The following is a 14192-nucleotide window of genomic DNA, read 5'->3' as shown; positions in this document are numbered from 1 at the left end:
AAAGAGCTGATCTGTTTCAGGTATCGGTGCTATGTAGTTAGGTAATCTCTTATTAGCATACCAGCTCAGTTTGTGGTTGGTGCTCACCCATTCAACTCAACTTTAGTAATTGGCTGGACGACAGCGCACATGCGTTTTACAGAAAGCTAAACTTGTATTTTGCGTCATCTGCCAATTTCAGAGGAGTTGAGGAATATCCATCCAGCCATTCTCAACACCACTTATACTGTTCAGGGTCAAAGGGCATATAGCCTCTCCCACTTGACTTCGAGCAAACGGTGGATTGCACCCTGAATTGGTCGTCAGTCAGTCGCTGGGCACACGTAGACAGGGACAACCATCTACACTCACATTCTCAACATTACTTAGTGGGAACTGAACCCATGCTCCCCGCATCAAAATCAGACGAGTGTACCATGACACCATCAGTGACAGTTGAGGAATAAATGTCTTTATTTTGTTTTGGGAGAAATTCCCAAGCATATCAGAATCATAATTCTGTGTTATGCACATTTTATGGAGAATAACTGTGAACTTTGGAGAGTATAGCAAAATGTGGCATTGTGCCATTACACTGGTTCCTCACCTCTTCAACCGCCGTAAGGGCTTCTATGTACACAGGGAAATCTCATCCATATTGTAAAAGTAGAACTATTTTCACGACTATTAAAACTGTAACTGACTTGAACTTAAGCACTTTTTAAACTTTTAAATATATTGTAATGCACAGTTTTAGTGTGCACTATGTGCGTTTTATAACTTGTAATTGTTTTTTATTATTATTTAACAGTATTAATGTTTAACGTTAGGAAGAATTTGTTTTACCACAAAAAAAATAAAAGCAAACACTTAAAATTCCACAATATAAATATGAAAAAAACGATTGATAGAAAAGGAATACTTTATCCCATCTGCCAGGAGTTTTGGACCAACTACAATATAACAATTAAAAAAGGGCATCCTGGGCATTTCCATCCCACATTATCTTGCAAACCCAATAAAATTACTTCAAAGATAGTTAAAAAGAAAATAGACATGGCATGGGACCTTTATATATAAGAATAGGAACTGGAACATCTAGTCAGTATAAGGTCTCACTCAGACCTGAGACATCTGCAACAGTTTGATCACAAGTGTTGGCCAAAATATCCATTGACAGGTGCACAAGTCTCAATTGGAGTGTCAGAAAACCTTTGGTTGCAGTGATACCCTCAAATGGTTGAGTAACCAAATATTAAGTTCGTAGTAAGTCAAAAGTGACTCAGCCAAGTTTCTTTTGTTTTTTTTTCCGAAGTTATTCTGTTGGACTACAACGATAAAAGTACATTTACTTTTATAGTATTTTTGTGAGTTTCAAATTATTTCAGTGATCATTGTGGCTTTTTCTTTGTATAACACAAGTGTATGTGTTTTGTACAACAGTATGGTCGGTAATGTAAAGAGAAGGATGCAAACAGTTGGCATAGCCTGTGTGGGTTTTCCCCAACCTCTCCTGTTTCCTCCCACATTCCACAAACATGTGTCGTAGGTTAATTGGAGACGTTAAATTGTCAATCAGTATGAATGTAAGTGGCAATGGTTTTGTCTATATGTGCCCTGCAATTGGCTGGCAACCTTTTCAGAGTGTATGTACCCTGCCTCTCACCCAGAGTCAGCTACAGTAAGATAGGCGCCAGCACACCGGCGACCTGAGTGTGGATAGGCAGGACAGAAAACGGATTGGTTTAGACTGTAGTCTGCAATCTCTGAAACCTCTTAATGTCACAATTTGTAATGCTATAATATCGGACGGGGCGGCACGTTGGGGCAGGTGTAGGGCATTGGCCTCACAGTTCTGAGGACCAGGGTTCAAATCCTGGACCCACCTGTGTTGAGTTTTCCTGTTCTCCCCGTGCCTACATGGGAATTCTCCGAACATTCTGGTTTCTTCCCACAAACCCAAAACATGTCTTAATTGAAGACTCTAAATTGCCCCTAGGTGTGATTGTGATTGTGTGTGTGAGTGTTGTCTGTCTCCATGTGCCCTGGGATTGGCTGGCAACCAATTCAGGGTGTACCCTGCCTCCTGCCCAATGACAGCTGGGATTGACTCCAGCGCTCCCGCCACCCTAGTGAGGATAAGCACCTCAGAAAATGGATGGATGGATAATATAGGACTTGACCCAAAACCAGGGGTACGCAGAGGAAGCAGATGAGAATACATATAGTTTATTTGGTAAAAGCTTGGGGTAGGATAGCCAAGGAGAGATGGTGGTCTGTTGGAACAAGAAAGGTGTGGGTAGCGGGACCGTGGACAGGAGGAAGAGCTTTGACAGTGTGGCAGGAGCAGTCAGTGAAGCGGGAAACAAGAAAGGAGTTCTGGGGATGGAGGAGGACACAAGAGGATAACTACAATGCGGGTACGCAAGTAATCAAAGTTACATATGAGAAGCAATCATCAGAGTCGGGGTGTGTACCACAAACAAGCGTCAATACTCTGGGGCTGGATTCCTGAATCTGGCAGGTTCAAATACAGGCAGTGATAACTGCTAGTTGGGAACAGATGTACAGGTCAGAGGGTGGTAAGAGAGAGAGAAAGAGAGAGAGAGAAGGGAGAGAAGGGCACAAAGCATCACCCGAGCTCCAAGAGAGGAACTGTTGGGCACAAACCATGACACTTACAACATTCTGACTGATCTTTGGTCTTTATTTAATCGAAACATTCTGACTAATCTTTTGTCTTAATTTACCTTAAGCATTAAAATGATTTTGAAGTATTGGTATTTATTTTTTTCCCTTTTGTCTTCAGTTAAAGAGAAGCTCACAGCAGACCCAGACAGTGAAATAGCCACAACCAGCCTTCGTGTGTCCTTGCTCTGCCCGGTAAGCATGCTTCTTTCATCTTAAGGCAATGTACAGATATTCTGAATAATGAAATGATCCAAAATGAAAGCAGTGAATACTTTTATTACCTTTCTTTTTTTTATAACATCCATCTTTTGTTCTCTTCTTAAACCTTACTGTGCATCTTTCCACATACTTGACATGTTTGTGACATTTATGCCATCATGACCCGTGCAAGTGACCTCTTTATTAGCTTAAGAAATGTTGATGCATTCTGTGCAGCTCGGAAAAATGAGGTTGATGATTCCATGCCGGGCGCTGACATGCTCCCACCTACAGTGCTTTGACGCCACACTGTATATTCAAATGAACGAGAAGAAGCCCACCTGGGTGTGTCCTGTCTGTGACAAGAAGGCCCCTTATGAACACCTGATCATCGACGGGTAAATTACCCAACTCCATTCTTCTCACCTTGTAGTGGAGCTATACAAAGTTTATTTAAACAAAATAGTTGATTTAATGTGTGTACATTTTAGTAGACCTCAGTCTTTAATTATCCTGGAAAAGTTCAAGTAATTTTTGTCATAATTTTTCACATTTCCAGTTCTACCTTCACTGGCTTATGGCTGTCATGTCCATGTCAAACAGCATCATCATAATTATTTAAACCCTAAACCACTTTGGGTATGTTTACCCTCAATCCAATGACTGTAGTCACCTTTTTAATCCATCTGTATTTTAGAGATCAGTTAAAATGTCAATTATTTGCATATTGTGATGCCTCTCTACCTCCACTGTTGTTCCTCTAGTGTTGGTCAATTTGATTCTCACTGTTAAATCACACAGGCTTTTTGTGGAGATCCTGAACAACTGTTTAGATTGTGAAGAGATCCAGTTCAAGGAAGATGGGAACTGGGCCCCCATGAGGACAAAAAAAGAAGTGCAGGAGGTATCTTTTGCTGCTTTAAAAAGTAGCCTGAATGGTAAGGAATAAATGGGGTCGGGGAAGTAAGCAGCAAAAAAAAGCGCTAGTAATAAAATTAATAAGGATCAGGGGAAGAAAAAAATTATATGTGTGTTTAATATTCACTATTTACAGCAATGTCAGTATCAGTAAGGTATGAAAGAAGAAACCCTTCGTTAGCATTCTGAGTGTTTACAATTAACCTAACCAATTCTCTTATCCGTTGATCTTATTTTTTAAATGTTTCTTTGTTATTCAAGCACAACTGCCCTATTCATGATTTGCTGTAGTTTGAAGTCATTGAATATTGTTTTATTTTCATGGCTGATATGCTTTTTACACTGTATATAAATTTATTCGATTGTATTGGGACAATGAACGGTGTATGTTGGCCATGACCATGCCTCAAAAAACAAACTTATTGTCTGCTTAACCAAACTTACATGGCGGAAGGCTGAATGTTGTGGGTGAGCTGAAGTTTTGATGACACACTCCCATGCTCTCAGCCCCCAACTTGTTCATCCAATCAAAAGTTTAGCAGTAGCAGCGTTAGAATTGTGATTGGCAGTCAGGGTGAGTGGACAGATACAATTGTAGCTGCCGCACCTGGTTTGCCTCATGATAGTTTGGCTGAACTAGGTAAATGACAGTAAATATGGCATCTAAACCAGTGTTACTATACAGGTACAAAAAGATACAGGTGTTATTACCATTGTGAACCACTCGGTGGATCGTTGCTTTTAATTGCGTAGTGATTGTGTGGCAGACTGATTTGGAATCGTTGGCTCCAAACCTTTTTTCCAGCTTTTCTGCATAATAAGCAATCATTCTTTGCGATATTAATTTCTTTATTCAGCTGGTTTCTTGTGCTATTGTACAGGGCCCTATCCCCACTACAGTATGCGACCTCTTTAGCCTGTGCAAAGTTGATAAAGTTTGGCAGTAAACCTTGCTGTTGTTTGTTGTGAAAAGTTTTTCTCGTTACACACACCTCACAGAAATTGACATCTGATGTAACAGCATCTGTATATTCATCCAGACTGCTAGCTCTGTGAATTCGAAACAGCTTTGAAGTTATAATTTTGCCTCATTGGTCCACTTTTTCACTGATTTTACCGAAGGCTTCGCATATTTAAGTACTTGCCTGTATGAATGCGTATATTAAGCTGTAGTCGGAGGATCCTGGGGCAGCCCGGGGAATGGCCCGATATGCCTTATTTACTGTGGTATAGCTGTGGTCTAAAATGTTATTTTCACTGTTAGGACATTCTATGTGTTGCTTGTATTTAGGGAGGTCGTGGTTGAGTTTAGCTTTGTTAAAATCTCCTAGAATAATGAGGGGTGAGTCTGGGTGTTTTTTCTCAATCTCATTTACTTGTTTGGCAAGCGTTAGCAGTGCTGTGTTCATGCTAGTTTGAGGCCGACTGTAGATACCGACAACAATGAAAGAGGCAAACCCAAAGAGCAAGTAAAATGGCTGCAGTTCAATAACAGCGATTCTAAAAACAGGCTGAAGTGTCTGCTGAGTTATGTGATGTCCATGCCCCATTTTTCATTGACGTAGAAGAATATCCCACTGCCTTTTGTTTGTTATCCCCGACATCGCCGCCATGTATGTTGTGGCATTGTGTTTTGTGTCTTGGTTTTAAAGATAAACATCAGTAAAACACAAGTCACAGCATATGTCTGTCAATGTCGCTTTCCAGGTCAGTGTCCAACATCTTTGAGCTCAGATCAGCAGAGCTCCTTGTCAGCCAATCACAGCAGTGACAGCAGTAACAGCAAGGGAACGGCTATGATTGACTTGACACTAGAAAGTTCCTCAGAAGATGAAGACCAGGAATCGCCGCCGCCTCTGCCGCCACCACCCCTTCCTCCGTTGCCTCCGCCCACCAAACGATCCTGTCCGTCCATTTCCCCAACATCACCGCCTGTCCTCAACAAGGGGTCAGTTCTATACAAAGCTCTGGTTCGGATTTTGTCTTGGCTTATATCTTGGAAATCAAATGTGGACAAGGCTCACACGGAAAGTGAAGCATCAAGATATTAAATGATTCATGAGGTTTTCACTTGAATGCATGAATAAGTTTTGAACATGATGCTTGAACAGCCCCAAAGTCAGTAACATAAAATGTTGCTTGTGTAACATTTGTTCTTTAAATCCCTTGTGACAGCTAGGTAGAATAGTTAATAGTCTTTCCCAAAGGAATAGACAAAAGAGTCATTTAGTCTCGTACAATAATTTACAAACCCGATTCCACTGAACATATTTTTTTGCAAATCATGTTCAACCTAAGTTTAGTTGAATACATTACAAAGACAAGATATTTAATGTTCAAACTGCTAAACTTTATTGTTTTAGCAAATAATCATTAATTTATAATTTTATGGTTGCACCACATTCCAATTAGAGCTGGGACCAGTGACAACAAAGACTGAGAAAGTTGAGGAATGCTCATCAAACACCTGTTTGGAATATCCCAGTGCTGAAGAGGCTAATTAGGATCAGGTTGGTGCCATGATTTGGTATTCATTAACAAGCAAAGATAGGGTTAGGTTCACGTCTTTGTCCACAAGTGTGTTAGAAAACATTCGAACAGTTTAAGGTCAATATTTCTCAATGTAAAATTGCAAGGAATTTAGGGACTTCATAATCTATGGCCCCTAATATCAACAAAAGATTCAAAGAATCTGGAGAAATCACTGCATGTATGTGGCAAGGCTGAAAACCAACATTGAATGCCCATGACCTTCGATCGCTCAGGCAGGACTGCATCAAAAACCAACATCAACGTGTAAAGGATATCACAACATGGGCTTAGGAACACTTCCGAAACCAGTGTCACATCCATAAGAGCAACTTAAAACTCTACAATGCAAACCAAAAACCATTTATCAATAACACCCAGAAACACTATCGCTTCTCTGTGGCTGAGCTCATCTAAGATGGGCTGATGCAAAGGGAAAAAGGGGTCTTTGATCCGACAAGTCCACATTTCAAATTGTTTTTGGAAATTGTGGACATCCTATCCTCCGAGGCCAAAGAGGAAAAGAACCATTCGGACTGTTATGGACACCAACTTCAAAAGCCAGTACCCTAATTTCTCAAGTATAATGTGTCCTGAAGTATAATGCGCCCCCCCAAAGTCGACCTAAAAAATCGGGAAAACCCATCTACCAATAAACAATGCGCACCACCAATTCGCCGCTACCAATATGCTCAGAATATTGGGAATGATCTGTATTTATATTTTGTTACATTTGTACTTGTATTGTTTTTAAAAAAACTGTACAACAATAATTAATAATAATCATTGTGCATGTGCTGATGTAGCTGTAGTATAATCTCGGGACAGGCCACAGGACACGCTTGTCCTGGTCCCTGTAATTGTCAGAACAGAATCCCTGAAGCAACTAAAATAAATGCTCAATGATGGCACAACTTTTTATTATAATAATAAAATACTGTTGATAACACATATTACATCCATCCATCCATTTTCTTAGCTGCTTATCACTCACGAGGGTCACAGGGAGTGCTGGAGCCTATCCCTGTTGTCAACGGGCAGAAGGCAGGGTACTCCCTGAACTGGTTGCAAGCCAATCGCAGGGCACATAGAGACGAACAGCCGCACTCACAATCACACCTATGGGCAAATTAGAGTCTCCAAAAAATATAAATAGTTTAACACCGTTTAACTTGAACATTTTTTTGCATTAAATATTTGTGCATAAAACATTTGTGCATAGTGCAGTTTATCCACTACATTACACGTCCTTGACCAAGCCTTCAAAAGAAACATTTGACTCATCGCTAATCCAAAAAAGATCCATAGTAGCTACATTTGGTGCATCACTGTGGAACTCATCATTGATGATTTCGTACAGCTCCGGTGCCTCTTGCATTGCATCATGAACATCACATCTCGCTCCCACAGCATGTCATCCTCTTTGGCATCCATGGCATTTGTGAGCAAACATTTTTTGAATCCCAAGAGTTTGGGTTCAGCAGCGCAGCCTCTCCCCCCCATTTGGCTCCAATCTGTAGCATCTTTCACTATGGCTTCAGGTGGGTATCAAAACAACGTGAGCTCAAACTACGTAGAAATGAGCGGAATTGGTAAATATTAAAAAAAGCGACCATTTCAATTGTGTGCGCACTCCCATTTTTTACTTTTTTTTTTATGTACCCAACCCGAGTGAATGTCAATGATCGCTGGGAATCGGCGGAGAGCGCCGGTCCAGAAAAAAAGTTTGGAACATGCACAAAAGTTCTCACCAAGACCAGTGTTCATCAACGCTTAATTTTAAACGCTGCAGAACGTTCAAGAACGTCTGTGGAACGTTTTACTAACGTTCGCCGAGCGTTGCACACGTTTGGCTATCGTTAGTCAGTCGTAACTCTAGCTTTACTTGCTTGTTACTTAATCGTTTGCTTTGCAGTGCACGACTCACTGGCGACCTTTCAACGACCACTGAACAATCCCCCAGCGCACTCAGCGTGTAACTAAAGTGAAACGAACGTCGTTTGGCGTCCATTGCGCGTCATTCGAGGGTTTCCCGAACTTCCATGCATATGGGTATATAAACCAATGCGTTGTAAGCAAGGTCCATTTAATATTAAGCGACAGTAAAGAGCACCTACTATGGAAGATCCAGAAAGCAGCAGTTTGTTTTCGCGGAAAAACTCCACCAGACTATCCTCAAGAGCCCGGTCCAGGGTCCTGCAATCCTTTCTCTGCTTCTTTTGTCTCTTTGTCGCACCGTCCTCACTGGGTTTTGCAAGGTGTTTAGGGTCCCCGGGGGGTGTCACATGGTGAGTGACTTCGCGGACGTGCTCTTCCTCCTGCTGTTGTTTTTCCTCCAAACAAAATGCTCTTGATGAAAGAGGCTTAGCTTTCTTACTAGCAGCGCTAGTTGCTGAAGTCCGCGCCCTAACTTTTATTCTTCTCGGTGGCATGATGCTCATTTTTCTAACTCACGACATCAACTGAAGTGACTATGAACTTTCCAACGTTTTAGTTCCAGTTCCACTGTAAAAAATTACACGCCAGCAAAACGCTTTTCTGTTGTTATTCACCCATTGGTCACACGCTCAACACGCACGTCTTACGTTGACAAATTGACCGTCGCGCCCCAATGACACGTTTGCACACGCTAATGGTTTTTAGGGGTATCTTATTTGGTCGCTGTTACACGCTTTTCGTGCGTTAGACACTTTTCGTGTGTTAGACACACGTTAAGTCATGCGTTAGACACACATTAATCACACGCCAGATGTGTCATCCGCGTTTGAGAATGCTGAAAAATAGAACGATTGAAATGTTCAGAGGACGTTGACCAGAATGTCATGGTGTGAAGTAGCCTTTAGGAGAAGTATATGGTCCCATCCAAGCAAGGTTTTTATCATGGACACCCCGCTTATTTCTGCAAGACAATGCCAAACCACATTCTATACACCGTGGCTTCATAATAAAAAAGTATGGGTATTAGACTGGCCTGCCTGCAGTCCCGATGTGTCACCCGTTGAAAATGTGTGGCGCATTATGAAGTGTAAAATCTGACAACAGATATCCCAGACTATTGAACAGCTGAAGCTGTACGTCAAGCAAGAATGGGAAAGAATTCTCCCTACAAAGCTTCAATGATTGGTGTCCACAGTTCCCAAACATTTCAGTGTTAAAAGAAAAGGTGATGTCAGTGATAAACATGACCCTGTCCCAGGTTTTTTAGAAAGTGTTGCAGCCAAATATATTCTAAGTAAATGATTATTTGCTAAAATCAAAATGTATCACCATTAAATGTCTTGTTTTTGTAGTGTATTCAATTAATTTTAGGTTGAACGTGATTTGCAAATCTTTGTTTAACACAACATCCGAACTTAATTGGAATTGGGTTTGTAAGAGCCAATATTGAATAGGATTTTTCAAGTTCAAAATTTACCTTTGCAGTCAGGATTAGATCTGTATAAAACTTTGCTTGATTTTATGATAAATATTTTTCCTGTTGGCCATGTCATGATTCTCACAAAATTCTTGTATTGGAATGTTGTTATCCATCAAAAAAATAGATTAATGTACCCTGTATGTTCTTCAATATTTTTTACATTTAACAACACATTCATTCCACACCGATAAATATGACATCAAATGTGACGATCAATGTAATAACTTGTCCTTTCCTTTCTATCTCCCATCAGAGTGTTGAACATGCATCACCAGGCCTCGCCGGTGAGTCGTGCACCTAGCATGACAGCCTTGGACACTAGCTACATACCCCCTGTCCCCCCACTGATCCAGGACTATAGACCCTACTACCACACCCCCAATGACCTTCCAGGTAATGATCAACACACACAGATTATTAACATGAAAGCAAGTTTAAATCCAAATGTCCAAATGTTAAATGCAAAACCCTTGGTTTTCAGGACCAGTAGGTGTTTGTATCCTTAAATTGTTAAATTGTTCAAATCCTGAACAGGTCTACAGTAACATTTACAATTCCCTGCCGAAAGCATTTTCTGAAGAAAAAGGACTGCACCTTTAACACACCCCGCACAGGATAATCAGAGACATCTTAAGGCTTCTTTATTCTTGTGCGTGCGACGACCATCCAGACGTCACTACGGCTGTCCCCAACAAGTTGGCCTTTATACTGAAGCGCAACCCACGCGCGCAGTTTTGCAAATGTGCTGCAGTTTTTCTCTAAGTCAGAGGCGTCACTACCACTGGTATTGGCTAGAACGATGTAACAGCATTGAGTTTCCTCAGCACAATTTGGCCGCTTCTGGTAGCCGTTTTTACTTTCCTTTCCATAACAAGGAACAACGTAAAAACAATGGCAACCCTGGAAGCGTATTTGGTCGGACAAATGGAGCCTAAATGGCCAAATTATATGTTTAATTTTGCTGCAAAATCAATTGAGAAGGTGGCAGCGTAGGTGGTATGTGGAGCCGGGAAGAATGGTTAGTACTTCATCACAACATGTGACTAAAACAGTCACATAAGAGATGAGCTCTGCGGCTTTCCCCGCAACTTTTTTGACGTGTGTGACGGGCTATGTGCTTGCTGCACAGCGGTATTCCACGGGCCAATGCGTACGTTATGTGATGCAATGTAAGTGTTTGTCGGCTGCGCAACCGCCGGAGTATAAAGTGGTCTTTATAATCAAATAAAATATGGCCCAATTGTCAGTAAGTGTTTGTGCCCTGCATTAATCAACCTCTCACCTACAACTTTATTTGCAGATTTGAACTTCTTCTCTTTCCTGCAAGGTGACAATCATCAGGTATGCTTCAAAATACACCACATTGGCAAGAGTTTTACAGATTATATATTTGCATTTTTTTTTTATTATTCCTGAGGAGATTATAAAGTTAAAGATATCTTGTGAAACCTGTTATTAAAACTTTGAAAATCCGCTTGCTCAGGATACTCTTAAGCAATGTTCCCTCTAAGCTGTGCACCTGCGCAATTGCGCACTTGGACCGCAAACTCAGCCCACATGAAAACCAATCCATTGAAGTGAACCACAGCTTGACTTATTTATTTATTTATTTTTACCACGGCAGCATGCGGTCTCTTAACAAGTTCCTGCTCGGCCACACCATGCCACACACTCTACTTCCTTATTTACCTGACACCACCTCTGGCTCTTAAAGGGCTACACTCATAATTACAAACATCGTCCACCCACACAGTCTGGGCTACGTAGAGGAAAGACAAATTAGACATGCTGCTTATTGTTTACTCTCGATAATAATGGCAAAACTAAAAAAAAAATCAAAGACATGCTGTTGCTTTAATGAATGTCGGACTATGTGAATAATAATAACAATAATAATGAAGCTGGACGAGATTTTCTCTTTTTTGGGTAAAAAGGATCTGGTCTGAAGCCAAAGTAGAAAGTACAGGATGAGATGGTGTCTAATGTTAAAATTCCACCTTGGCACACCCTGATAGAGGATGAAAGGACAGACAATACAGTGCACAGAAAGCTAATTCTGTATTATAAAAATAGGAGACATCATAACACTAACCTTAAAACTGTTTGGAAGCATCAGTCAGCTTTCAACATATAAACAACAAATAAATGAAACTAAGTTTGAAGAAACATTTCAAATTTACAGTTCATAATTGGCTTGGTTTGGTAAGCAATATAATTTTTTGCTTGTTGACATTTTCATTGCAAGTTTGCAAAAACAAATAAAATTGGTCTTAAAATTTTCTGATGGTAATGTAAATGCTGTGATCTGAATCTTTTAATTAGGCATGTAACTTCAATGGAAAACACCAATGTGACGACAGTGCATCCGCCTGATGTTGCTCACAGTGGTCAAAGGGAGCGCTCACAGGCTTTCCTGTTTGCTCAGACATGTAAAAAATTAGAGGGAACGTTGCTCTTAAGAGAGTGCTTGGTGCTCACTGCAACTAAACAATTGCGACTGACTGGCATTGGCATCACACATAACATTCCTGATTCAGATTCCCTTCATTTTCATCACCAGGCTCCACCAGGCTCTTCTTGCCAATAATGTTCACACAACCGACCATACAGAACTCACTGCAATAAAAACATGTGACACCTGGTGTTATTATCACCAAGCAACATTTTCAAGCGCCACCCGTATAATTATTTAGAACCATAAATAGCGTGGTGGGATTGACAAAGAAATAGCAGATTGGGTTGGCAGCTGTAGCTATATTTACAAGGAATTTCAAAGCGATGATCACGCCTCCATTCCTAATTTTCTCTGGATGGATCTGTAGATATTTCAGACGGAATGCCAACAAAACCCAATCATTCACTGCATGACCGTAAGCCTTTTCTGCGTCTATTTTGACTATAGGAAGCCTTTATAACTCTTCACTTTTCAGCCCGGGGTATATATGATATAAGAAATACTGGTACGTATGTTTTCAGGGGCATTTTCATTTTAACACAATATACAGTACATGGTGTCAGAGAGATCCTAGGATGACTGGGATCAAAAAAATATATATTTTATCCAAACGACAAATTTTAGGGTTCCCGCTTTGAAGAAATCGTGTTGGAGTCTTAACAGACTCCCAGCCTTCTCTGCCATACCCTTAGGCACTCCTGGAAGGATTCTTCTGGGATCCTCCACAGCTCCATCATCACCAACATCTTAATGCCATTCACATCTACAAAACCAGTCCCTTTGAAGACACTCTTGAGCTTGGGGAAAAGGGGAAAAAAATCCCGCAAAGCCAGTTTGGCGGAGTAGGGGGTATATTCAGGACGACAATGTTCTTTTAGGCCAGAAACTGTCAGATGCTCAGGGCATTGTTAGCAAGTGCGTTTTCATTGTGACTCAGCAAAACAGTCACATCTTCTCAAACACTGAATGAAGCATACGCCAAAGGATCTCTTTGTAGGCACGTTGATTGAATTGGCCCCCATTCAAGGAGGACACTTGTAATCTGTAGTTTTGGTTTTGAAATACAGAATCTGCAAAGTAGGGACAAAATATTTCTTACATTATTATGCAATTATGAATGACTAGGATTGTGTATATATATATATATATATATATATATATATATATATACACAGTCAAGAAAATAAGTATTTGAACACCCTGCTATATTGCAAGTTCTCCCACTTAGAAATCATGGAGGGGTCTGAAATTTCCATCGTAGCTGCATGTCCACTGTGAGACAGATAATCTAAAAGGAAAAATCCAGAAATCACAATATATGATTTTTTTAACGATTTATTTGTATGATACAGCTGCAAGTAAGTATTTGAACACCTGTGAAAACCACTGGTAATATTTGGTACAGTAGGCTTTGTTTGCAATTACAGAGGTCAAACATTTCCTGCAGTTGTTCACCAGGTTTGCACACACTGCAGGAGGGATTTTGGCCCACTCCTCCACGCAGATCTCTAGATCAGACAGGTTTCTGGACTGTCGCCGAGAAACACAGAGTTTCAGCTTCCTCTAAAGATTTTCTATTGGATTTAGGTCTGGAGACTGGCCAGGCCACGCCAGAACCTTGATATGCTTCTTACGGAGCCACTCCTTGGTTTTCCTGGCTGTGTGCTTCGGGTCATTATCATGTTGAAAGACCCAGCCACGACCCATCTTCAATTCTCTGACTGAGGAAATCTCAAAATACATGGCTGCAGTCATCTTCTCCTTAATATAGTGCAGCCCTCCTGTCCCATGTGCAGAAAAACAGCCCCAAAGCATGATGCTACCACCCCCATGCTTCACAGTAGATATGATGTTCTTAGGACGAAATTCATCATTCGTCTTCCTCAAAACACGGTTTGTGCAATTATGACCAAAAATTCCCATGACTCCTCTGTATCATCCAAATGGTCATTGGCAGACTTAAGACGGGCCTTGACATGTGGTGGTTTAAGCAGGGGAACCTGC

General features: G+C 40.9%; 1 protein-coding gene across 2 annotated transcripts in view; it reads left to right on the top strand.

Moving 5' to 3' along the window:
- LOC133498489 (E3 SUMO-protein ligase PIAS1-like) overlaps window positions 1-14192 on the top strand; it is a 114164-nt gene that overhangs the window by 89913 nt on the left and 10059 nt on the right. For both annotated transcript variants that reach the window (XM_061815411.1, XM_061815412.1), the window contains exons 7-12: window positions 2789-2862; window positions 3106-3266; window positions 3670-3806; window positions 5494-5734; window positions 9987-10126; window positions 11034-11074. In XM_061815411.1, coding sequence (XP_061671395.1) covers window positions 2789-2862; window positions 3106-3266; window positions 3670-3806; window positions 5494-5734; window positions 9987-10126; window positions 11034-11074 — 794 coding nt within the window. The remainder of the gene's footprint in view (window positions 1-2788; window positions 2863-3105; window positions 3267-3669; window positions 3807-5493; window positions 5735-9986; window positions 10127-11033; window positions 11075-14192) is intronic.

This window comes from Syngnathoides biaculeatus, chromosome 3 (genome assembly GCF_019802595.1).
Source record: "Syngnathoides biaculeatus isolate LvHL_M chromosome 3, ASM1980259v1, whole genome shotgun sequence".
Taxonomy (NCBI): Eukaryota; Metazoa; Chordata; class Actinopteri; order Syngnathiformes; family Syngnathidae; genus Syngnathoides; species Syngnathoides biaculeatus.
Note: the sequence above shows the minus strand (reverse complement) of the source record. Positions and strands in the feature narration are given on the sequence as shown.